General features: G+C 55.3%; 2 protein-coding genes, 1 long non-coding RNA gene and 1 other non-coding gene across 6 annotated transcripts; 1 reads left to right on the top strand and 3 right to left on the bottom strand.

Moving 5' to 3' along the window:
* Positions 1-4030: 4030 nt before the first annotated feature.
* Positions 4031-10454, bottom strand: LOC146751012 (uncharacterized). Of its 2 annotated transcripts, XM_085535796.1 has the most exons (6): positions 10358-10454; positions 8267-8295; positions 8105-8155; positions 6847-6913; positions 6639-6743; positions 4031-4154 (listed from the first exon to the last, which is right to left on the bottom strand). In XM_085535796.1, the coding sequence occupies exons 1-6, from the start codon at positions 10436-10438 to the stop codon at positions 4053-4055; spliced, it is 435 nt and encodes a 144-aa protein (XP_085391922.1). In that variant the 5' UTR covers positions 10439-10454; the 3' UTR covers positions 4031-4052. The 2 variants fall into 2 exon arrangements, with proteins under 2 accessions (XP_085391922.1, XP_085391923.1); XM_085535797.1 differs by lacking the exon at positions 8105-8155.
* A 5828-nt stretch (positions 10455-16282) lies between these two features.
* On the bottom strand, positions 16283-19657 carry LOC146751013 (uncharacterized). 2 transcript variants are annotated; one of them, XR_014941968.1, is made up of 2 exons: positions 19498-19657; positions 16283-16644 (listed from the first exon to the last, which is right to left on the bottom strand). It is a non-coding gene; the product is annotated as an uncharacterized LOC146751013 (long non-coding RNA). The 2 variants fall into 2 exon arrangements; XR_014941967.1 differs by having other exon boundaries at positions 19488-19657.
* On the bottom strand, positions 19450-19582 carry LOC116652713 (small nucleolar RNA SNORA57). The gene has a single exon (XR_004305857.1). It is a non-coding gene; the product is annotated as a small nucleolar RNA SNORA57 (small nucleolar RNA).
* Positions 19658-19956: 299 nt separating the features above from the next.
* On the top strand, positions 19957-27863 carry INTS5 (integrator complex subunit 5). Its single transcript, XM_085535798.1, has 5 exons — positions 19957-20030; positions 20120-20184; positions 21303-21373; positions 22596-22985; positions 24971-27863. The coding sequence occupies exons 4-5, from the start codon at positions 22930-22932 to the stop codon at positions 27795-27797; spliced, it is 2883 nt and encodes a 960-aa protein (XP_085391924.1). The 5' UTR covers positions 19957-20030; positions 20120-20184; positions 21303-21373; positions 22596-22929; the 3' UTR covers positions 27798-27863.
* The last annotated feature ends 77 nt before the right edge of the window (positions 27864-27940 follow it).

Genomic DNA, 27940 nt, shown 5'->3' on the forward strand with positions numbered 1-27940 from the left:
CCCCCATATAACCATATAACCATACCCCAAATCCCCCATATAACCCCATATCCCCCCATACCCCCATATACCCCCATATACCCCATAAAACCCCATATACCCCCCATATAACCCCCATATACCCCCATATAACCCCATATAACCCCATATACCCCCATATAACCCCATATAACCCCATATACCCCCATAATATAACCCCATATCCCCCATATAACCCCATATACCCCCCATATACCCAACCATATACCCATATCCCCATATACCATATACCCCCATATACCCATCCCCATATAACCCCATATACCCCCATAACCCCCATATAACCCCATAACCCATACAACCCCATATAACCCCATATAACCCCATACAACCCCATATAACCCCATATAACCCCATATATCCCATATAACCCCATATAATCCCATATACCCCCATATAACCCCATAAACCCCATATAACCCCATATATCCCCCATATAACCCCATATAACCCCATTACACCCATATAACCCCATATAACCCCATATAACCCCATATACCCCCATATCCCCCCATATAACCCCATATACCCCCCATATAACCCCATATATAACCCCATATAACCCCATATAACCCCATATAACCCCATATATCCCCCATATAACCCCATATAACCCCATTACACCCCTATAACCCCTATATATCCCATATATCCCCCATATAACCCCATATAACCCCATATAACCCCATATATAACCCCATATATAACCCCATATAACCCCCTATAACCCCATATATCCCCTATATCCCCTATATCCCCTATAGGCTCTGGCTCTGGACTCCATTCACTCCCACCATTGGTGTATCTATGGCTGCAGTGCAGTGACGGGGCTCAACCTGTTGCTGGGCATTGATTGGCTGCTGGACGACATCGCGGCCAGGGTCTTTACTGCTGAATGAGACCCCCCACGTGGGACCCCCCACGTGGAGACCCCCCACGTGGAGACCCCCCACATGGGACCCCCCATAATGAGACCCCCCATAATGAGACCCCCCACATGGAGACCCCCCACGTGGAGACCCCCCGTAATGAGACCCCCCACATAGAGACCCCCCCCCACACATTAATTGGGACCCCCCCCCTTTAAACTGAGACCCCCCCCCAAATTAATGGAGACCCCCCATAATGAGACCCCACATAATGAGACTCCCCACATGGAGACCCCCCACATGGGACCCCCCATATTGAGACCCCCCACATGGAGACCCCCCACGTGGGACCCCCCATATTGAGACCCCCCACATGGAGACCCCCCATAATGAGACCCCCATAATGAGACCCCCCACGTGGGACCCCCCACGTGGAGACCCCCCACATGGAGACCCTCCACATGGGACCCCCCATATTGAGACCCCCCACGTGGGACCCCCCACATGGAGACCCCCCACGTGGAGACCCCCCATAATGAGACCCCCCACATGGGACCCCCCACGTGGGACCCTCCACATGGAGACCCCCCACGTGGAGACCCCACACACACACAATGAGGCCCCCCCCCAGAATGGGACCCCCCCCCCACCTTTAAATTAGGACCCCCCCCAAATTGAGACCCCCACACACACAATGAGAACCCCCACCAGAATGGGACCCCCCCCCCAAATTAATTGAGAACCCCCCCCAAATGGGACCCCCCACATGGAGACCCCCCCCCAAATTAATGGAGACCCCCCCCAAATTGAGACACCCCCCCTACCTTTAAAATGGGACCCCCCCACTTTAAACTGAGACCCCCCCCAAATTGAGACCCCCCCCCAAATTAATTGAGACCCCCCCAAATTGAGACCACCCCCCCCTTAAAATCTGGACCCCCCCACCTTTAAACTAGGACCCCCACCCAAATGGGACCCCCCCAAAATGGGACCCCCACCCCCCCCTTTAAACTGAGACCCCTCCCCAAATTGGGACCCCCCCCCAAATGGAACCTGGAAATGGGGGGGGGGCTCATAAAGTGATGGAACCAGCCCAGTGTTGTGTTATTGGGGGGGGGGGTCTTATAGGGGGGAAATAATGGGGTCAAATGGGGGGGGGGAGACCCCATAGAGGGGTATGGGACCCTATAGTGGGATATAGGGACCCCATAGAGGGATATGGGACCCCATAGTGGGATATGGGACCCCATAGAGGGATATAGGGACCCCATAGTGGGATATGGGACCCCATAGAGGGATATGGGACCCCATAGTGGGATATGGGACCCAATAGAGGGATATAGGGACCCCATAGTGGGATATAGGGACCCCATAGAGGGATATAGGGACCCCATAGTGGGATATAGGGACCCTATAGAGGGATATGGGACCCCATAGTGGGATATGGGACCCAATAGAGGGATATAGGGACCCCATAGTGGGATATAGGGACCCCATAGAGGGATATAGGGACCCCATAGTGGGATATGGGACCCCATAGAGGGATATAGGGACCCCATAGAGGGATATAGGGACCCATAGTGGGATATAGGGACCCCGTAGTGGGATATGGGACCCCATAGTGGGATACAGGGACCCCATAGTGGGATATGGGACCCCATAGAGGGATATAGGGACCCCATAGAGGGATATAGGGACCCCATAGTGGGATATGGGACCCCATAGAGGGATATAGGGACCCCATAGTGGGATATGGGACCCCATAGAGGGATATAGGGACCCCATAGTGGGATATGGGACCCCTAGAGGGATATGGGACCCCATAGAGGGATATGGGACCCCATAGTGGGATATAGGGACCCCATAGAGGGATATGGGACCCCATAGTGGGATATGGGACCCCATAGAGAGATATAGGGACCCCATAGTGGGATATAGGGACCCCATAGAGGGATATGGGACCCCATAGTGGGATATGGGACCCCATAGTGGGATATAGGGACCCCATAGAGGGATATGGGACCCCATAGAGGGATATAGGGACCCCATAGTGGGATATGGGACCCCATAGAGGGATATAGGGACCCCATAGTGGGATATAGGGACCCCATAGTGGGATATGGGACCCCATAGAGGGATATAGGGACCCCATAGTGGGATATAGGGACCCCATAGAGGGATATGGGACCCCATAGTGGGATATAGGGACCCCATAGAGGGATATGGGACCCCATAGTGGGATATGGGACCCCATAGAGGGATATGGGACCCCATAGAGGGATATAGGGACCCCATAGTGGGATATGGGACCCCATAGAGGGATATGGGACCCCATAGTGGGATATAGGGACCCCATAGAGGGATATGGGACCCCATAGTGGGATATGGGACCCCATAGTGGGATATAGGGACCCCATAGAGGGATATGGGACCCCATAGTGGGATATGGGACCCCATAGTGGGATATAGGGACCCCATAGAGGGATATGGGACCCCATAGTGGGATATAGGGACCCCATAGAGGGATATAGGGACCCCATAGTGGGATATGGGACCCCATAGTGGGATATAGGGACCCCATAGTGGGATATGGGACCCCATAGTGGGATATGGGACCCCATAGAGGGATATAGGGACCCCATAGAGGGATATAGGGACCCCATAGAGGGATATGGGACCCCATAGAGGGATATGGGACCCCATAGTGGGATATAGGGACCCCATAGAGGGATATGGGACCCCATAGTGGGATATGGGACCCCATAGTGGGATATAGGGACCCCATAGAGGGATATGGGACCCCATAGTGGGATATGGGACCCCATAGTGGGATATAGGGACCCCATAGAGGGATATGGGACCCCATAGTGGGATATAGGGACCCCATAGAGGGATATAGGGACCCCATAGTGGGATATGGGACCCCATAGTGGGATATAGGGACCCCATAGTGGGATATGGGACCCCATAGTGGGATATAGGGACCCCATAGTGGGATATGGGACCCCATAGTGGGATATAGGGACCCCATAGTGGGATATGGGACCCCATAGAGGGATATAGGGACCCCATAGTGGGATATGGGACCCCATAGTGGGATATAGGGACCCCATAGTGGGTTATAGGGTCTTGTGGGGCAGCTCTTTATTGTGGGGTCGGGGGGTCCCTGAAGGCCGGGGGGGGGGGCAGCGGCCCCTCCTCATTGTCCCCATTGTCATCGTGTGGGGTCCGACCCCATGGGGAAATCTGTGGGGTGAACAACAACGTGTGACCCACATCGACCCCATAGAGACCCCATAGAGACCCCATTATCCCCATAGAGACCCCATTGACCCCATAGAGACCCTATTATCCCCATAGAGACCCCACTGACCCCATAGAGACCCCATAGAGATCCCATTATCCCCATAGAGACCCCATTATCCCCATAGATACCCCACTGACCCCATAGAGACCCCACTGTCCCCATAGAGACCCCATAGAGACCCCATTATCCCCATAGAGACCCCATTATCCCCATAGAGACCCCATTATCCCCGTAGAGACCCCATTGTCCCCATAGAGACCCCATTGTCCCCATAGAGACCCCACTGACCCCATAGAGACCCCATTGACCCCATAGAGACCCCACTGACCCCATAGAGACCCAACTGACCCCATAGAGACCCCATTATCCCCATAGAAACCCCACTGTCCCCATAGAGACCCTATTATCCCCATAGAGACCCCACTGACCCCATAGAGACCCCATTATCCCCATAGAGACCCCATTGACCCCATAGAGACCCCATTATCCCCATAGAGACCCCATTATCCCCAGAGACCCCATTATCCCCATAGAGACCCCATTGACCCCATAGAGACCCCATTGACCCCATAGAGACCCTATTATCCCCATAGAGACCCCATTATCCCCATAGAGACCCCATTGACCCCATAGAGACCCTATTATCCCCATAGAGACCCCATTGACCCCATAGAGACCCCATTGACCCCATAGAGACCCTCTTATCCCCATAGAGACCCCATTGACCCCATAGAGACCCCATTATCCCCATAGAGACCCTATTGACCCCATAGAGACCCCATTATCCCCATAGAGACCCCACTGACCCCATAGAGACCCCATTATCCCCATAGAGACCCCATTGACCCCATAGAGACCCCATTATCCCCATAGAGACCCCACTGACCCCATAGAGACCCCATTATCCCCATAGAGACCCCACTGACCCCATAGAGACCCCATTGACCCCATAGAGACCCCATTATCCCCATAGAGACCCCACTGACCCCATAGAGACTCCATAGAGACCCCATTATCCCCATAGAGACCCCATTATCCCCATAGAGACCCCACTGACCCCATAGAGACCCCATAGAGACCCCATTGACCCCACAGAGACCCCATTATCCCCATAGAGACCCCACTGACCCCATAGAGACCCCACTGACCCCATAGAGACCCCATAGAGACCCCATTGTCCCCATAGAGACCCCAATGTCCCCATTGACCCCATTGACCCCAATGTCCCCATTGATCCCATTGACCCCAATAACTCCAATGTCCCCATTGACCCCAATGCCCCCATTGATCCCAATGTCCCCATTGACCCCATTGACCCCATTGACCCCAATGCCCCCATTGCCCCCATTGATCCCATTGACCCCATTGATCCCATTGACCCCATTGACCCCATTGACCCCATTGATCCCATTGCCCCCATTGACCCCATTGATCCCATTGCCCCCATTGACCCCATTGACCCCATTGATCCCATTGACCCCATTGACCCCATTGATCCCATTGCCCCCATTGACCCCATTGATCCCATTGATCCCATTGCTCCCATTGCCCCCATTGTCCCCATTGACCCCATTGACCCCAATGTCCCCATTGACCCCAATGCCCCCATTGACCCCATTGACCCCATTGACCCCAATGTCCCCATTAACCCCATTGACCCCATTGATCCCATTGCCCCCATTGACCCCAATGTCCCCATTAACCCCATTGACCCCATTGATCCCATTGCCCCCACTGACCCCACTGACCCCATTGATCCCATTGCCCCCATTGCCCCCATTGACCCCATAGAGACCCCAATGTCCCCAATGTCCCCATTGCCCCCATTGACCCCATTGATCCCATTGATCCCATTGACCCCATTGCCCCCATTGCCCCCATTGCCCCCATTATCCCCATAGAGACCCCATTGTCCCCATTGACCCCAATAATGTCCCCATTGACCCCATTGATCCCAATGTCCCCATTGACCCCACTGACCCCAATGCCCCCATTGCCCCCATTGCCCCCATTGCCCCCATTGCCCCCATTGACCCCATTGCCCCCATTGACCCCATTGACCCCATAGAGACCCCAATGTCCCCATTGCCCCCATTGACCCCATTGACCCCATTGCCCCCATTGACCCCATTGCCCCCATTGACCCCATTGATCCCATTGCCCCCATTGACCCCATTGCCCCCATTGACCCCATTGATCCCATTGACCCCATTGACCCCATTGATCCCAATGTCCCCATTGACCCCATTGATCCCATTGACCCCATTGACCCCATTGACCCCATTGCCCCCATTGACCCCATTGATCCCATTGATCCCATTGCCCCCATTGCCCCCATTGACCCCAATGCCCCCATTGACCCCATTGCCCCCATTGCCCCCATTGCCCCCATTACCCCCATAGACCCCAATAACCCCCCTCACCTGTGGCCCCATATCCTGCCCCATTTGGGGTCTCCCCATGAAGTGTTGAATGGCCTCAGCCAGACCCTGGGACAGCGCCACCCTCTGGAGGGACACGGCCTGCGCCTATAGGGTCAATATAGGGTCACTAAACCCCATAGGGTCCCCTCAGCCCCATATATGGGACCCCCCCCCTTATAGGGTCACCCCCTTATAGGGTCACCCCTACCAGCCCCTGCAGTCGCTGCTCCAGGACCCGGTTCAGGCGCTGAGAGGCTGCAAAGTCCTCCTGGAGCCTGGGGGATAATGGGGGCGTTATGGGGTCTCTATGGGGTCAATGGGGTCTCTATGGGGTCAATGGGGTTTCTATGGGGCTTTGGGGTCTTTATGGGGTCGTTGGGGTCTCTATGGGGTCAATGGGGTCTCTATGGGGCTTTGGGGTATTTATGGGGTCAATGGGGTCTCTATGGGGTCGTTGGGGTCCCTATGGGGCATTGGGGTCTCTATGGGGTCAATAGGGTCTCTATGGGGTCAATGGGGTCCCTATGGGGTCAATGGGGTCTCTATGGGGTCAGTGGGGTCTCTATGGGGTCAATAGGGTCTCTATGGGGCCAGTGGGGTCTCTATGGGGATAATGGGGTCTCTATGGGGTCAATGGGGTCCCTATGGGGTCAGTGGGGTCTCTATGGGGTCAATGGGGTCTCTATGGGGTCAATGGGGTCTCTATGGGGCTTTGGGGTCCCTATGGGGTCAATGGGGTCTTTATGGGGTCAATAGGGTCTCTATGGGGTCAGTGGGGTTTCTATGGGGCTTTGGGGTCTTTATGGGGTCGTTGGGGTCTCTATGGGGTCAATAGGTCTCTATGGGGTCAATAGGTCTCTATGGGGTCAATGGGGTCTTTATGGGGTCAATGGGGTCTTTATGGGGTCAATGGGGTCTCTATGGGGTCAATGGGGTCTTTATGGGGTCAATGGGGTCTCTATGGGGTCAATGGGGTCTTTATGGGGCACTGGGGTCTCTATGGGGCACTGAGATAACTATAGGGTCAGTAGGGTCTCTATGGGGTCAATGGGGTCTCTATGGGGCACTGAGATCACTATAGGGTCAGTGGGGTCTCTATGGGGTCAATGGGGTCTCTATGGGGATAATGGGGTCTCTATGGGGATAATGGGGTCTTTATGGGGTCAGTGGGATCTCTGTAGGGTCAATGGGGTCTCTATGGGACTTTGGGGTCTCTATGGGGTCAGTGGGGACCCTATGGGGCATTGGGGTCTTTATGGGGTCTATAGGGTCTATGGGTTCTATGGGGTCTCTATGGGTCTCTATGTGTCTCTATGGGTTCTCTATGGGGTCCATAGGGTCTATGGGGTCTCTATGGGGTCTCTATGGGGTCTACAGGGTCTATGGGGTCTCTATGGGTTCTCTATGGGGTCTATAGGGTCTATGGGGTCTCTATGGGGCAGGTAGACCCCATAGTTTCCCCTCACCTCTCCATTTGTTCCCTCAGTTCCTGCAGTTCCCGTTGTGCCGTGGGGGGGCTGTGGGGGGGGGGGGACACAAAGCACTGAGTGACCCCCCCCCCCCCCCCATTTAATCCCCCCCCAAATTGCCCCAAAATCGGCCCTTTTCACCCCAAAAATCCAACTCACCCCCTGGCAGCTGCAGCCGCTTCCGGGTCCTGTTTGAAATGGGGGGGGGGCAACATTAGGCCCCACACGGCCCCATAACCCCCCCACAACCCCATATACCCCCATATCCCCCCATAACACCCCCATATCCCCCCCCATAACCCCATACCCCCCTTGTATCCCCCCCCACAACCCCATATCCCCCCCCATGTCCCCCCCATCCCCCCCACAACCCCATAACTCCCCCATATCTCCCCCCCATACCCCCATATATTCACCCCCCACGACCCCATATCCCCCCCATATCCCCCCATATTCCCCCCCCACAACCCCATATCCCCCCATATCTCCCCCCCACGAACCCATATAGCCCCCATAGCCCCCCATAGCCCCCCATATCCCCCCCCCACGACCCCATATCGGCCCCCCGACCCCATATCTCCCCCATATCCCCCCATATTCCCCCCCACGACCCCATAACCCCCCAATAACCCCATATCCCCCCCTATAACCCCCCATATTCCCCCCATATCCCCCCCATACCTTCCCCCCATGACCCCATATCTCCCCCATATACCCCATATCCCCCCCCACGACCCCATATCCCCCCCTATATCCCCCCTATTACCCCCTATATCCCCCCCCACGACCCCATATGCCCCCCACGACCCCATATAGCCCCCCATAGCCCCCCCCACGACCCCATATCCCCCCCGTACCCCCCCATATTCCCCCCCCACGGCCCCATATCCCCCCCTATATCCCCCCTATCCCCCCATAATCCCCCCCCACGACCCCATAATCCCCCCCCACGACCCCATATCCCCCCATATCCCCCCCCGACCCCATATCTCCCCCCACAACCCCATATCCCCCCCCACGACCCCATATATCCCCCATATCCCCCCCATAACCCCATATCCCCCCCATATCCCCCCCCACGACCCCATAACCCCCCCTACATCCCCCCATAACCCCCCCATATCCCCCCCCACGACCCCATATATCCCCCATATCCCCCCCATAACCCCATATCCCCCCCATATCCCCCCATATCCCCCCCCACGACCCCATATCCCCCCATATCCCCCCCATAACCCCCCATAATCCCCCCCCACGACCCCATATCCCCCCCTATATCCCCCCTATTACCCCCTATATCCCCCCCCCACGACCCCATATCCCCCCCACGACCCCATATAGCCCCCCATATCCCCCCCATAACCCCCCATATCCCCACCCACGACCCCATATCACCCCATATCCCCCCCATAACCCCCCATAACCCTCCCATAACCCCATATCCCCCCCGTACCCCCCCATATTCCCCCCCCACAACCCCATATCCCCCCTGTATCCCCCCATATCTCTCCCCCACAACCCCATATCCCCCCCATAACCCCCCATAACCCTCCCATAACCCCATATTCCCCCCGTACCCCCCCATATCCCCCCCCACGACCCCATATCCCCCCCATATCCCCCCATAACCCCCCATATTCACCCCCCACGACCCCATATCCCCCCCATATCTCCCCCCCATGACCCTATTTCCCCCCCTACGACCCTATATCCCCCCCATATCCCCCCATAACCCCCCTCACGACCCCATAACTCCCCCCATTACCCCCATATCCCCCCATATCCCCCCATAACCCCCCCATATCACCCCCACGACCCCATATCCCCCCCACGACCCCATATAGCCCCCCATAGCCCCCCATATCCCCCCCCACGACCCCATATCCCCCCATATCCCCCCCATATCCCCCCATACCCCCATATATTCACCCCCCACGACCCCATATCCCCCCCATATCCCCCCATATCTCCCCCCCACGAACCCATATAGCCCCCATATCCCCCCATATCCCCCCATAACCCCCCCCCACGACCCCATATCTCCCCATATCCCCCCCAAAACCCCATATCCCCCCATATCCCCCCATATCTCCCCATATCCCCCCATATCCCCCTATATCTCCCCATATCCCCCCATATCCCCCCATATCCCCCCATATCTCCCCATATCCCCCCATATCCCCCCATATCTCCCCCATATCCCCCCATGCCCCCCTATATCCCCCCATATTTCCCCATATAACCCCATACCTCCTCCTCCTCTTCCTCCTCCTCCTCCTCCTCCTCCTCCCTCAGCCCCCCCCGTCGGGTGGGGGTGGCTCTGTCGGCCATATTGGGGGGGGGTCTCTGGGCCATATTGGGGGGGGGTCTCTGGGCCATATTGGGGGGGGGGTCTCTGGGCCATATTGGGGGGGGGGCTCCAGCCCAGCTCCTTTAACTCGGCCGGACTCAACAACCTTTGAGTCAATTCATCCAAGAACCTGGAGAAGCCGCTTCTTTCTTGGGGGGGGGGTCCCCAACATGTCGCCCCCTCCCCATATTTCTCCCCCCCCCCCCCTCCAAACCTGGATCCCTTCTGAGCCCCCCCCCCCCCTTTCATGGGGGTCCCCCCTTTAAGCCCCCCCCCCCCCATTGTTTCCATTGACCTCCATCTCCTCGGGCCCCCCCCCCCCCCATTGAAGCCCCCTCCCCTATTAAACCCCCCCCCCCCATTATACCCCAACCCCTCCTGGCTTCGGCTCTGCCCCCTCCTCAAAGCCCCCCCACCATTTCCCTCCCCCCCCCCCACCTTCCTCCGTTGTTTGGGGGGGGCTTCAGGCCCCATAGCCCCCCCCATAGACCCCCCCGTACCCCCCCCCATAGTCCCCCCTATACCCCCCCCCAGCCCTATAGGCCCCCCTATACCCCCCCCCAGCCCCATAGACCCCCCCATAGACCCCCCCGTACCCCCCCCCATAGTCCCCCCTATACCCCCCCCCAGCCCTATAGGCCCCCCTATACCCCCCCCCAGCCCCATAGACCCCCCTATAGCCCCCCCCATCGACCCCCCTATACCCTCCCCTATAGCCCCCCCCATAGACCCCCCTACACCCCCCCCCAGCCCTATAGCCCCCCCCATAGACCCCCCTGTACCCCCCCCCATAGACCCCCCCATGCCCCCCCCCAGCCCCATAGCCCCCCCTATAGCCCCCCCCCCCATAGACCCCCCTATACCCCCCCCCAGCCCTATAGCCCCCCCCATAGACCCCCCTGTACCCCCCCCTGTATCCCCCCCCATAGCCCCCCCTTTAGGGACCCCATAACTGGGGGGGCTCTGGACCCCATAGGCCCCCATAATGGGGGGGTTGGTGACCCCATAGGCCCCCATAATGTGGGGGGGTCCATGACCCCCCCTCCCACCCCCCCCATCCCCTCCGGGGGTCTCCAAGATGGCGCCCCCCCCCCCTATAGAAGAACCTGACGATGATGATGATGATGATGATGAAGCCGAGGGGGGGGGGGAGGTAAAGAACCGCTCCAGGAGCTGCAGCTTCCCGGGCGGAACCGAACCCGGAACCGACCCCGGTACCGACCCCGGTACCGACCCCCCCCCCCCACCCCGCGACCCCCGGCGCCGCCTCAATGGGGACCCCCGAGGGACCCCCCCACTCATTGTAACCCCCCCCCAACAACAAACGGAACCGGGAAATGGGCCGGTTCTGGTTCCGGTTCGGGATGATGATGGATGGATGGAGGCGGAGCCCAGCTCACGTGGGGCCGGGACGGGGCTGACCCGGTTCGGTTCTGACCCGGTTTGATTCCGATCCGGTTCGGTTCTGACCCGGTTCGGTTCTGAGCTGGTTCTGAGCTGGTTCGGTTCTGATCTGACCCGGTTCTGATCTGGTTCGATTCCGATCCGGTTCTGTTCTGACCCGGTTCGGTTCTGATCCGGTTCTGATCTAAGCCGGTTCTGTTCTGATCTGACCCGGTTCGGTTCTGATCCGGTTCAGTTCTGATCCGGTTCTGTTCTGATCTGACCCGGTTCTGACTTGGTTCTGATCTGACCCGGTTCGGTTCTGATCCGGTTCTGATCTGATCTAGTTCTGTTCTGATCTGACCCGGTTCTGATCCGGTTCTGTTCTGTTCTGACCCGGTTCTGATCTGACCCGGTTCGATTCCAATCCGGTTCTGATCTGATCTGGTTTGATTCCAATCTGGTTCGGTTCTGATCCGGTTCTGATCTGATCTGCTGATCCGGTTCGGTTCTGATCTGGTTCTGTTCTGATCTGACCCGGTTCTGTTCTGACCCGGTTCTGATCTGATCCGGTTCTGATCTGATCTAGTTCTGTTCTGATCTGACCCGGTTCTGACCCGGTTCTGTTCTGAGCCGGTTCGGTTCTGATCTGATCTGCTGACCCGGTTCTAATCTGAGCTGGTTCGGTTCTGATCCGGTTCTGATCTGACCCGGTTCTGTTCTGATCCGGTTCTGTTCTGATCTGACCCAGTTCTGATCCGGTTCTGTTCTGTTCTGACTCGGTTCTGATCTGATCTGGTTCGGTTCTGATCCGGTTCTGATCTGATCTGCTGACCCGGTTCTAATCTGATCTGGTTCTGTTCTGATCTGATCCGGTTCGGTTCTGATCCGGTTCTGATCTGACCCGGTTCGGTTCTGATCCGCTTCTATTCTGTTCTGATCTGATCCGGTTCTGCTCCAATTCAATTCACTTCTGATCCAGTTCTGGTCCCGATCTGGTTCTGTTCTGACCCGGTTCCGACCCGGTTCTGGTCCCGATGTGGTCCTGTCCTGGTCCTGGTCCTGATCTGGTTCTGATCCGGTTCTGTTCTGATTCAGTTCTGATCCGGTTCCGCTCCAATTCAATTCACTCCTGATCCAGTTCTGGTCCCGATCTGGTTCTGTTCTGACCCGGTTCTGACCCGGTTCTGGTCCCGATGTGGTCCAGTCCTGGTCCTGGTTCTGATCCGGTTCTGTTCTGATCTGATCCGGTTCCGCTCCAATTCAATTCACTCCTGACCCGGTTCTGGTCCCGATCTGGTTCCGTTCTGACCCAGTTCTGGTCCTGATGTGGTTCTGTCCTGGTCCGGTTCTGTTCTGATCTGGTTCTGTTCCAACCCGGTTCTGGTCCTGGTTCTGTTCTGATCCGGTTCCGCTCCAATTCAATTCACTCCTGATCCAGTTCTGGTCCTGATCCAGTTCTGTTCCGACCCGGTTCCGACCCGGTTCTGCTCCTGCTCTGGTTCTGATCCGGTTCTGGTTCTGGTTCTGGTTGTGGTTCAGGTTCTGGTTCTGGTTCTGTTTGTCGTTGTCCTGTTTCCCCCTTTGAAGGTCGAATGGGATCAAACCCAAATTCGCCCGCGGGGATTTTCCATTGGAGCCCATAATAGTAACCCCGTAAAGACCATAATAACCCCATAAAGACCATAATAACCCCATAGAGCCCATAATAACCCCATAGAGCCCATAATAACCCCATAACAACCCCATAACTACCCCATACAGCCCCATACACCCCATAGCCACCCCATACAGCCCCATAACCACCCCATAAAGACCATAATAACCCCATAAAGACCATAATAACCCCATAACCACCCCATAAAGCCCATAATAACCCCATAAAGACCATAATAACCCCATAATAACCCCATACAGCCCCATAGCGACCCCATACAGCCCATAATAACCCCATACAACCCCATAATAACCCCATAACCACCCCATAAAGCCCATAATAACCCCATAAAGACCATAATAACCCCATAATAACCCCATACAGCCCCATAACCACCCCATACACCCCATAGCGACCCCATACAGCCCCATAATAACCCCATACAGCCCATAACCACCCCATAGCCACCCCATAGAGCCCCATAATAACCCCATACACCCCATAGCCACCCCATAATAACCCCATACACCCCATAGCGACCCCATACAGCCCCATAATAACCCCATACACCCCATAGCCACCCCATACAGCCCATAGCGACCCCATAATAACCCCATAATAACCCCATAAAGCCCATAATAACCCCATAACCCCATACAGCCCCATAACCACCCCATACACCCCATAGCAACCCCATACAGCCCATAACCCCATACACCCCATAGCCACCCCATAGCGACCCCATACAGCCCATAATAACCCCATAATAACCCCATACAGCCCCATAACCACCCCATAACCACCCCATACACCCCATAGCGACCCCATACAGCCCATAATAACCCCATAATAACCCCATAAAGCCCATAATAACCCCATAATAACCCCATACACCCCATACAGCCCCATAACCACCCCATACACCCCATAGAGACCCCATACAGCCCCATAACCACCCCATAGCCACCCCATACAGCCCCATAATTACCCCATACACCCCATAGCCACCCCATACAGCCCATAGCGACCCCATAATAACCCCATAACCACCCCATAAAGCCCATAATAACCCCATAACCACCCCATACACCCCATAACAACCCCATAATAACCCCATACACCCCATAGCGACCCCATACAGCCCATAATAACCCCATAGAGCCCCATAGAGCCCCATAACCACCCCATAAAGCCCATAATAACCCCATAATAACCCCATTAATAACCCCATACAACCCCATAGCGACCCCATAATAACCCCATAACCACCCCATACAGCCCCATAACCACCCCATACACCCCATAGCCACCCCATACAGCCCATAGAGACCCCATAAAGCCCCATAATAACCCCATACAGCCCATAATAACCCCATACAGCCCCATAACCCCATACAGCCCATAATAACCCCATAACCACCCCATAGCGACCCCATACAGCCCCATAACCACCCCATAACCACCCCATAGCGACCCCATACAGCCCCATAATAACCCCATACACCCCATAACAACCCCATAATAACCCCATACACCCCATAGCGACCCCATACAGCCCATAATAACCCCATACAACCCCATAATAACCCCATACAGCCCCATACAGCCCCATAACCACCCCATAAAGACCATAATAACCCCATACAGCCCCATAACTACCCCATAGCGACCCCATACACCCCATAACCACCCCATACAGCCCCATACAGCCCCATAACCACCCCATACACCCCATAGCCACCCCATACAGCCCATAATAACCCCATAATAACCCCATACAACCCCATACAGCCCCATAACCACCCCATAGCAACCCCATACACCCCATAGCCACCCCATACACCCCATAGCCACCCCATAATAACCCCATACAGCCCATAATAACCCCATAACCACCCCATAGCGACCCCATACAGCCCCATAATAACCCCATACAGCCCATAACAACCCCATAAAGACCATAATAACCCCATAAAGACCATAATAACCCCATACAACCCCATACAGCCCATAATAACCCCATAACCACCCCATAGCGACCCCATACAGCCCCATAATAACCCCATACACCCCATAACAACCCCATAATAACCCCATACACCCCATAGCCACCCCATACAGCCCCATAATAACCCCATACAGCCCCATAATAACCCCATACAGCCCATAATAACCCCATAATAACCCCATAACCACCCCATAGCGACCCCATAGCAACCCCATACAGCCTATAATAACCCCATACACCCCATAATAACCCCATACAGCCCATAGCCACCCCATACACCCCATAGCCACCCCATAATAACCCCATACACCCCACAGCCACCCCATACACCCCATAGCGACCCCATACAGCCCCATAATAACCCCATACAGCCCCATAGCCACCCCATAGCGACCCCATACAGCCCATAGGGCCCCATAGCTACCCCGTAAGGTCCCATTGCCACCCTATAACAGCCCCATAAGGCCCCATTACACCCCATAGGGCCCCATAACCACCCTATAAGGTCCCATTACACCCCATTGCCACCCTATAAGGCCCCATAACCCCCCCATAAGGCCCCATTTCAACCCCATAAGGCCCCATAACCCCCCATAACCCCCCATAAGGCCCCATAACATCCTATTGCCACCCTATAACCCCCCTATAAGGCCCCATTGCCACCCCATAACTACCCCATAAGGCCCCATACCCACCCCATAGGCCCCACAGCTCCCACCCCACAACCCCACACCCCATAGGACGGTTATGGGGCAGCACAAACCACAGCTCCCCATATAGGACAAAATATGCCTTTATTAGGGGGAAGTTATGGGGCTGAGGCCGCTATGGGGCAGCCCCACACATTGTTATGGGGCCGAGGCCGCTATGGGGCAGCCCCACACATTGTTATGGGGCCGAGGCCGCTATGGGGCAGCCCCACACATTGTTATGGGGCTGAGGGCTCTATGGGGCAGCCCCACACATTGTTATGGGGCCGAGGCTGCTATGGGGCAGCCCCACACATTGTTATGGGGCTGAGGCCGCTATGGGGCAGCCCCACACACTGTTATGGGGCTGAGGCCGCTATGGGGCAGCCCCACACATTGTTATGGGGCTGAGGCCGCTATGGGGCCACGTTCTCCGTCCATTGGCAGAACCTATAAAGACAAAGCAGAGCTGTGAGCCCCCGACCCCACAGATCCCATATAGGGGGTCCCAAACCCCATAGCCCTATAGGGCTCCCTAAACCCCATAGCCCTATAGGGCTCCCTAAACCCCATAGCTCTATAGGGCTCCCTAAACCCCATAGCCCTATAGGGCTCCCTAAACCCCATAGCTCTATAGGGCTCCCTAAACCCCATAGCCCTATAGGGCTCCCCAAACCCCATAGCCCTATAGGGCTCCCTAAACCCCATAGCCCTATAGGGCTCCCTAAACCCCATAGCTCTATAGGGCTCCCTAAACCCCATAGCTCTATAGGGCTCCCTAAACCCCATAGCTCTATAGGGCTCCCTAAACCCCATAGCCCTATAGGGCTCCCTAAACCCCATAGCCCTATAGGGCTCCCTAAACCCCATAGCTCTATAGGGCTCCCCATGTCCCTATAGGAGGCCCTATGGGGGTCCCAAACCCCATAACCCTATAGGGCTCCCTAAACCCCATAGACCTATAGGGCTCCCTATGGGGGTCCTTAAGGGGGGGGTCCCAAACCCTATAGCCCTATAGGTCTCTTTATGGGGGTCCTATGGGGGTCCCAAACCCCATAACCCTATAGGGCTCCCTATGGGGGTCCTTAAGGGGGGGGTCCCAAACCCTATAGCCCTATAGGGCTCCCTATAGGGGTCCTATAAGGGTCCCAAACACCACATCCCTATAGGGCTCCGTATAGGATTCCATATGGGCTCCCTAATGGGTCCCAATGGTTCCCTATAGGTTCCATATAGGAACCTATGGGGTTCCTATAGGTCCCAATGGGATCCCTATAGGTTCCTATGAGTCCCAATGGTTCCCTATGGGGTTTCTATGGCTCCCTATGGGTCCCTATAAGTTCCTATGGGATTCCTATAGGTCTAAATGGTTCCCTATGGGATCCTATGGGGTCCCAATGGTTCCTTATAGGATCTTATGGGTCCTTATGGGGGTCCTATGGGTCCCAATGGTTTCCTATGAGTTCCTATGGATCCCAATGGTTCCCTATGGAGTCCCTATAGGGCTCTATGGGTCCCAATGGTTCCCTATACGGCTCTAAGGGTCCGAATGGATCCCTAAAGGGCTCCCTATGGGGTTCCTATAGGTCCCAATGGATCCCAATGGGATCCTATAGGTTCCTATGGGGTCCCTAAGGGTCCCAATGGATCCCTATGGCTCCCAATGGGATCCTATATGTTCCTATAGGTCCCAATGGTTTCCTATGGGGTCCCAATGGTTCCCTATAGGGCTCCCTATGGGCCCCAATGGTCTCCTATGGGTCCCTATAAGTTCCTATGGGATTCCTATAGGTCTAAATGGTTCCCTATGGGATCCTATGGGGTCCCAATGAATCCCTATGGGGTCCCAATGGATGCTTATGGGGTTTCTATGGGTCCCAATGGGGTCCCTATAGGGCTCTATGGGTCCCAACGGATCCCTATGGGATTCCTATAGGCCCCAATGGATCTCTATGGGGTCCCTAAGGGTCCCAATGGTTTCCTATGGATCCCTATGGGGTTCCTATAGGTCCCAATGGATTCCAATGGGGTCCCTATAGGACTCTATGGGTCCCAATGGGTCCCTATAGGGCTCCCTATGGGGTTCCTATGGGTCCCAATGGTTCCCTATGGGGTCCCTAAGGGTCCCAATGGATCCCTATGGCTCCCAATGGGATCCTATACGTTCCTATAGGTCCCAATGGTTTCCTATGGGGTCCCAATGGTTCCCTATGGGTCCCTATAAGTTCCTATGGGATTCCTATAGGTCTAAATGGTTCCCTATGGGTTCCTATGGGGTCCCAATGGTTCCCTATGGGATCCTATGGGGTCCCAATGGTTCCCTATGGGGTTTCTATGGGTCCCAATGGTCCCCTATGGGTCCCTATAAGTTCCTATGGAGACCCAATGGTTCCCTATAGGGCTCCCTATGGGATCCCAATGGGATTCTATAAGTTCCAATGGTTCCCAATGGCTCCCTATGGGGTCCCAATGGTTCCCTATGGGGTCCCAATGAATCCCTATGGGTCCCAATGGGGTTTCTATAGGTCCCAATGGATCCCTATGGGTCCCAGTTGGATCCTATAGGTACCAATGAATCCCTATGGGGTTTCTATGGGTCCCAATGGATCCCAATGGGGTCCCTATAGGGCTCTATGGGTCCCTATGGATCCCTATACAGATCCCTATGGGGTCCCTATAGGATCCTATGGGTCCCAATGGTTCCATATAGGGCTCCCTATGGGTCCCAACGGATCCCAATGGGTCCCTATAGGGCTCTATGGGTGCCAATGGATCCCTATAGGGTTCCTATAGGTCCCAATGGCTCCCTATGAATCCCAATGGATCCCTATGGGCCCCTATAAGTTCCTATGGGATCCTATGGGGTCCCTATAGGTCCCAATGATTCCCTATAGGGCTCCCTATGGGGTTCCTATAGGTCCCAATGGATCCCTATGGGTTCCAATGGATCCCAATGGAATCCTATATGTTCCTATAGGTTCCAATGGATCCCTATGGGGTCCCAATGGTTTCCTATGGGTCCCTATGGGGTTCCTATAGGCCCCAATGGATCTCTATGGGGTCCCTAAGGGTCCCAATGGTTTCCTATGGATCCCAATGGTTTCCTATGGGTCCCAATGGTTCCCTATGAGTCCGAATGATTCCCTATGGGGTTTCTATGGGTCCCAATGGATCCCAATGGGATTCCTATAGGCCCCAATGGTTCCCTATGGGTCCCAATGGTTCCCTATGGGTCCCTATAGGTCCCTATAGCCGCCATGTCCCGGGCCGGGAGGGCAGACGCCGCTTTATACCCGCGGTTACCGAAGACTCGTCCCGGTTCTTTGTTCTCCCTCCTCACATCCAGAACCGGGCACAGACACAGCCCGGCCCCGCCAAGAACCGGAGGAACCGCCGCCATCTTGTTTCCATCCCCCCCCCCCCCCACCCGGTACCCACCGGAACGACGAGCGCAGACAAAATGGCCGCCGTCTCCTCAGGAGAAAGCTTTTATAGCCCTGCTCAGCCAATGGGGTAAGGGGGTGGGGAATGAGAGCCAATCACAGGAGGCGAGAGGGAGGGGGCAGCCAATGGGGTGAGAGAGAGGGCGGGACTAGAGGTGAGGAGCGGAAGTGGGGTGAGCGGAAGTCGGATCGACCGGAAGTGGGGCGAGCGGAAGTTGGATTTACTGGATAGTTGGATTGACCGGAAGTCAGATTGACCGGAAGTTGGACTGACCGGAAGTTGGATCTACAGGAAGTGGGGTGAGCGGAAGTTAGGCTCAACCGGAAGTAAGCACAACCGGAAGCGGCAGATTCGCCATGGGGATCGGCGGAAAAATCAACCGGCCGAAAACGGTTCGTGGCGGGAAAACGGGGAGGGGGGGGATGTTTCCGGTTCCGGTTCCGGTTCCGGTTCCGGTGTCGGTAACGGTTCGGTCCCGTAGGAGCTGCGCCGGAAGTTGTTCAAGAGGCGGCGGGAAAACGGCAAAGCCAAGAGGAGACAGAAATGGTGACGGAAACCCCATAGAAACCAATGGAACCCATAGAAACCAATGGACCCTATAGGCCCCATTGACCCCATAGGCCCCATTGACCCTATAGACCCCATTGACCCTATAGGCCCCATTGACCCCATAGGCCCCATTGACCCTATAGGCCCCATTGACCCCATAGGCCCCATTGACCCTATAGGCCCCATTGACCCTATAGGCCCCATTGACCCTATAGACCCCATAGGAACCAATGGAGCCCATTGACCCTATGGGACCCATTAACCCCATAGACCCCATTGACCCCATAGGCCTCATAGACCCTGTAGGCCCCATAGGCCCTATAGACCCCATAGAAACCAATAGACCCCATAGAAACCAATAGACCCCATAGAAACCAATAGACCCCATTGACCCTATAGACCCCATAGAAACCAATAGACCCCATAGAAACCAATGGAACCCATAGAAACCAATGGACCCTATAGGCCCCATTGACCCTATAGACCCCATAGAAACCAATGGAGCCCATTGACCCTATGGGACCCATTAACCCCATAGACCCCATTGACCCCATAGGCCTCATAGACCCTCCCATAATACACCCCATATATACCCCATATATCCCATAATACCCCCCATAATACCCCATATATCCCATAATACCCCCCATATATCCCATAATACCCCCCATATATCCCATAATATCCCCCATATATCCCATAATCCATCCCATAATACCCCATATATCCCATAATACCCCATATATCCCATAATACCCCCCATATATCCCATAATACCCCCCATATATCCCATAATACCCCCCATATATCTCATAATACCCCATATCTATCCCATAATACCCTATATATCCCATAATACCCCATATATCCCATAATACCCCCCATATATCCCATAATCCATCCCATAATACCCCATATCTATCCCATAATACCCCATATATCCCATAATACCCCCCATATATCCCATAATACCCCCCATATATCCCATAATACCCCCCACATATCCCATAATACCCCCCATATATCCCATAATACCCCATATCTATCCCATAATCCCCCATATATCCCATAATCCATCCCATAATACCCCATATCTATCCCATAATCCCTTGCAGTGTCCCCATTCCGGTTCCATCAGCCAAACGGCGCCGGAAGCTCCTGAAACGCCTCCGACATTCGGCCAATGGTGAGAGAGAGTCATTGTGACGTCACAATGGGGGGCATTGTGATGTCATCATGACGTCATAGATGGGTCACAATGGGGGGCGGGGCTAATGGAGTATTATAGGTTCCTATGGGTTATTATGGGGTCCTATAGGTTCCTATGGGCTCTTATGGGGACTTATAGGTTCCTATGGGGTTCTATGGGGTATTATAGGTTTCTATGGGGTCTTATAGGTTCCTATGGGGTTCTATGGGGTATTATAGGTTTCTATGGGCTCTTATGGGGTCTTATAGGTTCCTATGGGGTTCTATGGGGTATTATAGGTTTCTATGGGGTCTTATGGGGCCCTATAGGTTCCTATGGGCTTTTATGGGGCCTTATGGGGTATTATAGGTTCCTATAGGCCATAAAGGGGTCTTATAGGTTTCTATAGGTTGTTATGGGGTCTTATGGGGTCTTATAGGTTTCTATGGGGTTCTATGGGGTATTATAGGTTCCTATGGGGTTCTATGGGGTATTATAGGTTTCTATGGGGTCTTATGGGGTCTTATAGGTTCCTATGGGGTTCTATGGGGTATTATAGGTTTCTATGGGGTCTTATGGGGTCTTATAGGTTCCTATGGGGTTCTATGGGGTATTATAGGTTTCTATGGGGTCTTATGGGGTCTTATAGGTTCCTATGGGGTTCTATGGGGTATTATAGGTTTCTATGGGGTCTTATGGGGTCTTATAGGTTCCTATGGGGTTCTATGGGGTATTATAGGTTCCTATGGGGTTCTATGGGGTATTATAGGTTCCTATGGGGTTCTATGGGGTATTATAGGTTCCTATGGGGTTCTATGGGGTATTATAGGTTTCTATGGGGTCTTATGGGGTCTTATAGGTTCCTATGGGGTTCTATGGGGTATTATAGGTTTCTATGGGGTCTTATGGGGTCTTATAGGTTCCTATGGGGTTCTATGGGGTCTTATAGGTTCCTATGGGGTTCTATGGGGTATTATAGGTTCCTATGGGGTTCTATGGGGTATTATAGGTTCCCATAGGCCATAATGGGCTCTTATGGGGTCTTATAGCTTTCTATGGGTTCTTATGGGGTTTGGTGGCTTATTATGGTCTGTTTCGACTCCCAAGGTCCCCTTTGTGCTCCCGGGGCCATTTTAGGACCATTCTGGGCCCATTTTGGGGCCATTTTAGCCCATTTTGGGCCATTTTTACCCCCTTTTTACCCTCCCCCCCCCCCCAGGTGTCCCCAAGAAGCCGCAGCCACGTGACGTAGAGATGGCGGAAGCTCCAACCCAAACTGACCAATAAAAACTCTCGCTGCTGTCACGTGTCCGTGTGCTCTTTCATCCCCCCTCGTGTTGTTTCCGCCCGGACTCATTTCACAACCGGAACCATTCGACGAGTCACACTTCCGCATCGGACCTCATTATTTAGAACACTCGCTTCCGGTTCTGGGCGGAAGCGCTCACGCCGCGCATGCGCACTGCCCACCAGCGGCCTACACTCCGCCTTCCGCCATCATGGCCGCGCATGCGCACTGCCCACCTGCGGCCTAGTCCCCGCCTTCCGCCATCATGGCCGCGCTGTGCGACCCCCCCGGTGCGGGCAGCCCCCCCCGGACCCCGATCAGGTACCGACCCCCGGGACCCCCCCACGACCCTCGGGACCCCCATTGAGCCCCATTGACCCCCATTGAGCCCCATTGAACCCCCATTGAGCCCCCATTGAAGCCCCCGGCCGCCATTACCCACTGAGGCCTACCCCCGCCTATGGAGCCTGCTAGGCCTCAACCCACCCTTAATATTAATAATGTTGGGCCTTTTTTAACCGAATTTGGGCTTTTTTACCCCATTTTGGGACCATTTAACCTCCTCTAGGCCCCATTTAACCCCGTTAAAGCCCATTTAGGGCCCATTTAACCCCCTAAAACCCCATTTAGGCCCCATTTTAATCCCCTTTAACCCCATTAAACCCCAGTTTTACCTATTTAACCCCATTTAGGCCCCATTCTCACCCCTTAAACCCCATTAAACCCCATTTAAACCCCATTTAAACCCCATTCTCACCCATTTAACCCCATTTAGGCCTCATTTAGGCCCCATTCTAATCCCTTTAACCCCATTAAACCCCATTTTTACCTATTTAACCCCATTTAGGCCCCATTCTCACCCCTTAGACCCCATTAAACCCCATTTAAACCCCATTCTCACCCATTTAACCCCATTTAGGCCCTATTCTGCCTTTATTTAATCCCATTTAGGCCCAATTCTGCCCCTTTGACCCCATATAGGCCCCATTCTCACCCCTTTGACCCCATTTAAACCCCATTCTCACCCATTTAACCCCATTTAAGCCTCATTTAGGCCCCATTCTAATCCCCTTTAATCCCATTAAACCCCAGTTTTACCTATTTAACCCCATTTAGGCCCCATTCTCACCCCTTTGACCCCATTTAAACCCCATTCTCCCCCATTTAACCCCATTTAAGCCTCATTTAGGCCCCATTCTGCCCCTTCTGACCCCATATAGGCCCCATTTTCACCCCTTTGACCCCATTTAAACCCCATTCTCCCCACTTTAACCCCACTTAGGCCCCATTCTCCCCCCTTAGCCCCCATTTAACCCCATTCTCCCCCATTTAACCCCATTTAAGCCTCATTTAGGCCCCATTCTACCCCTCTAATCCCATTTAAACCCCATTCTCCCCCATTTAACCCCATTTAGGCCCCATTCTGCCCCTATTTAATCCCATTTAGGCCCAATTCTGCCCCTTTGACCCCATATAGGCCCCATTTTCACCCCTTAGACCCCATTAAACCCCATTTAAACCCCATTAAATCCCATTTAAACCCCATTCTCACTTGTTTAACCCCATTTAGGCCCAATTCTCACCCATTTAACCCCATTTAGGCCTCATTTAGGCCCCATTCTAATCCCTTTAACCCCATTAAACCCCATTTTTACCTATTTAACCCCATTTAGGCCCCATTCTCACCCCTTTGACCCCATTTAAACCCCATTCTCCCCACTTTAACCCCATTTAGGCCTCATTTAGACCCCATTCTGCCCCTTTTACCCCATTTAAACCCCATTCTCCCCCATTTAACCCCACTTAGGCCCCATTCTCCCCCCTTAGACCCCATTTAACCCCATTCTCACTCATTTAACCCCATTTAACCCCATTATAATCCCTTTAACCCCACATAGGCCGCATTCTCACCCCTTTGACCCCATTTAAACCCCATTCTCCCCCATTTAACCCCATTTAGGCCCCATTCTCCCCCCCTTAGACCTCATTTAAACCCCATTCTCCCCACTTTAACCCCATTTAAGCCTCATTTAGGCCCCATTCTACCCCTCTAACCCCATTTAAACCTTATTCTCCCCCATTTAACCCCATTTAGGCCTCATTTAGGCCCCATTCTGCCCCTTCTCATCCCATTTAAACCCCATTCTCACCCCTTTGACCCCATTTAAACCCCATTCTCCCCCATTTAACCCCATTTAAGCCTCATTTAGGCCCCATTCTGCCCCTTCTGACCCCATATAGGCCCCATTCTCACCCCTTAGCCCCCATCTAACCCCATTCTCACCTATCACCCCCCTATATTCCAGCCCCCAGGACCTTTCCCATGAGCTCAAGGCCTTCCTTACCGGCTCGGACCCGACTTTAGGCACCCCATTATCCCCCCCTGACCACGCTCGTTGTGCCCTCCGTCTCCTCCGCCGCCTCCCGGCCGCCCGTCACGCCGTCCTCCAACACCTCGCCGGCCTCTTTGACGACCACGTCAGCTCCCACCTCCGCCTCCGCTCCGAGCTCCATCCCCCCCCGGCCCCACAACCCACCCCCCATCTCCCCCCACCTCCATCATCCCCCCCATCAGCCCTGACCGAGGTGATCCACGAAGCCCAACGTCTCCTCTTGGCCTTTATCAAAGCCAAACCCAACGCGTGGGCTCCTCTATTGGCCGCGTGGGCTGTGGAGCTGCTGGGGCAGCTGAGCAGTAAATACTCGAGCCGACACGGAGCTCGTGGGCTCAACGAGCTGCTGCAGCTCTGGATGTCGTGCGAATCCACCCGCACCCTGATGGAGATCTACGCTCAATGCCTGGCTGCTCTTATTGCGACCTGCCCCGACGCATGCGTGGATGCATTGCTGGATACATCGGTGCAACACTCCCCCCATTTCGATTGGGTTGTGGCTCATATCGGGGGGTCTTTTCCTGGTACCATCATCAGCCGGGTTCTGTCCTGCGGCCTCAAGGACTTTTGTGCCCATGGGGACGCAGTGGTTGCAACGGGTGCTGCAGACAAACGCGTCCCCAAACTGGCTTCAGTTGTTGGGATCCTGGGTCACTTGGCGTCTCGACACGGAGCCAGCATCAAACAGGAGCTGCTGCGGATGTTCCACGAGGGTTTAAGCCCAGGGCAGCACAAAGGCACCGTCCCCTTTTTGCTGCAGTTGGCCTTAATGTCCCCCCCATTGCTGGGCACGGTGGCTGCGGAGCTGGTGGAGTCTTTAAAGCCTGCGGTGCTCAACCAGCTGCACCAACGCTTCTCCCCTTTACCAAGGGATGAACTGGAAGCCACCGTGTCCCTCCTGGTCCGTCTCATTTGCCAAACCTCCTGCGGCGCATTCCGCACGTTGCAATTCCTGCTGGATACCGCCATGCCGGCCTCCGTTATCACCCCTCCGGGCTTGGCCCTTCACGACGGCGTCCGCGAGGCCTGCGACCGCCTGGTTGCGTTGCTGCTGCTGCAGCTGCAGAAGCTGGTTCACAACCGACCCGCCCCATCCCTCACCGACGGCCCGCAGCGCTGCATCCCCTTCCTTGAAGCTCTAAGGGGTCGCGTAGGGGAGCTGTGCATTGAGACGCTGCGGCTGGAGAGGAAGCGTTACCTGTGGCTGCATCAGCTGCTGGGGCTGCTGGCTGTGTATGCAGCCCCGCATGGCGCCCCCGAGGCTCTATTCCACCTCTTGGCTGCAGCTAAAGGCCAGGAGGAGCTGGCTCTGGCTGCACAGTTGCATGCGGTGCTGGCTGCGAGCCTGGCCGACCTCCCCGCAGCCACCGCAGCGCTCTGCGTGCGGCAGATCCATGCGGGCGCATTGCCTGCGCCGCAGTTAGCGCGGCTCCTGCGCAACCTGGCTGCGGTGGCTGCGGATGAAGGCGCAGACGAAGCTGCATCGTTGGGTGCTCAGCTGGCACCCGCGTTAGCGTCGCATCTCCCCGAGCTGGCCCGGCTGCTGCTGCACCCTGCACCCGACGCATGCGAAGCCGCTGCATTGCTGCTCTGCTCGCTGCCACCCCCGCGCGGCCTCCGTCCCGCGCAGCTGCATGCGGCTCTGCGTGCAGCCGTGCATCATTTCTTCCTTGCATTACGTCGTGCAGGTTGCGACGGCGGATCCGGGCTATGCAACGCATGCAGGCTGCTGGAGAAACTGAGCTCAGGTTCGCCCAGCGCAGGTCGTGCTGCATTGCAGCTGCTGGTGGAGGGGGCGCTGCGGGGCCGCAATGCGCAGCTGTTTGGCGGCGATGCAGCAGGAGAAGGAGGAGGAGGAGGAGGGGGGGGGGGCAATGAATGCGACGCTGCATCTGCTGCATCGTTATTAGCCACCAACCGGCGCTTTACGGCCGCAGTCGATTTCTCCGCCGGCGTCTGGTCGGTGTTTCACGCCGGCGTCATCGGCCACGGCTTAAAGATGGAATCAGACCCTCCATCATGCAACCAAGACGAGGTGAATCGCAATATATATGTATTTATTAATGTCCTGCTGCGCTGCTGCCGCGCCGCAGAGCCCAACCCCCCCCCACCCCCGTGCATCAGCCCCGATGCAGCCAAAGCCGTTGCATCGGCCTTAGTGGACAGCGTGTGCCCTGCAGCCGCAGCTGCAGCGGGTGGGGAGCTGTGTTGGCCGCCGGAGGAGCAAGCGCGCAGCACGGTGGAGCGCGACCTGCGCATCCTGCGACGCTTCAAGCAGCAGCCATTACTCTTCCCATTGCTGCGGGTGGTCGCAATGGGGCGCCCGGCTCTGTGTTATTGCTCCGTGTTACTTAGGGGGCTGCTGGCCACGCTCATGGCGCATTGGGATGCGTGTCGGCATGCGGATACCGCATCATCTCCGTGGCATCTACATGCGTCGTGTGCATTAGTTGCATGCATGGCTGAGGGTTCATTGCTGCCTCCGGTGCTGGGGGAGGTGCAGGAGTTGTTTCCATGCTTGGCTCCGTTCGAGGTGCGGCTGCTGCTGCTCAGTGTATGGGAGTATCTACGCGAGCACAGCCCCCTGCCCCAGAGATTCAGCTTCCAGCCCCATAGAGGGATGTTCCAAAGGGATTTTGCCAGGGAAGGGGATCCCGCAAAGTATTTGGTGCCGTTGCACAGCGTCCTGCATCGCAACGTGGAACGGCTCGGGCTGCTGGCGGGGAGGTTCCGCACGTGATTGTAAAGGGGGTGGGGGGGGGAATAGGGGGGGATGGGGTTGGTAATGGGGCTGGGAGTGGAACTATTGGGGTCTGGTCTTTATAATGGGGCTGGGAGTGGAAATGGGGGGGTCTGGTCTTTATAAGGGGGTATGGATTGGAA

Source organism: Coturnix japonica, unplaced genomic scaffold (assembly GCF_054131305.1).
Source record: "Coturnix japonica strain WE unplaced genomic scaffold, WE-NBRP24 Scf182, whole genome shotgun sequence".
NCBI lineage: Eukaryota > Metazoa > Chordata > Aves > Galliformes > Phasianidae > Coturnix > Coturnix japonica.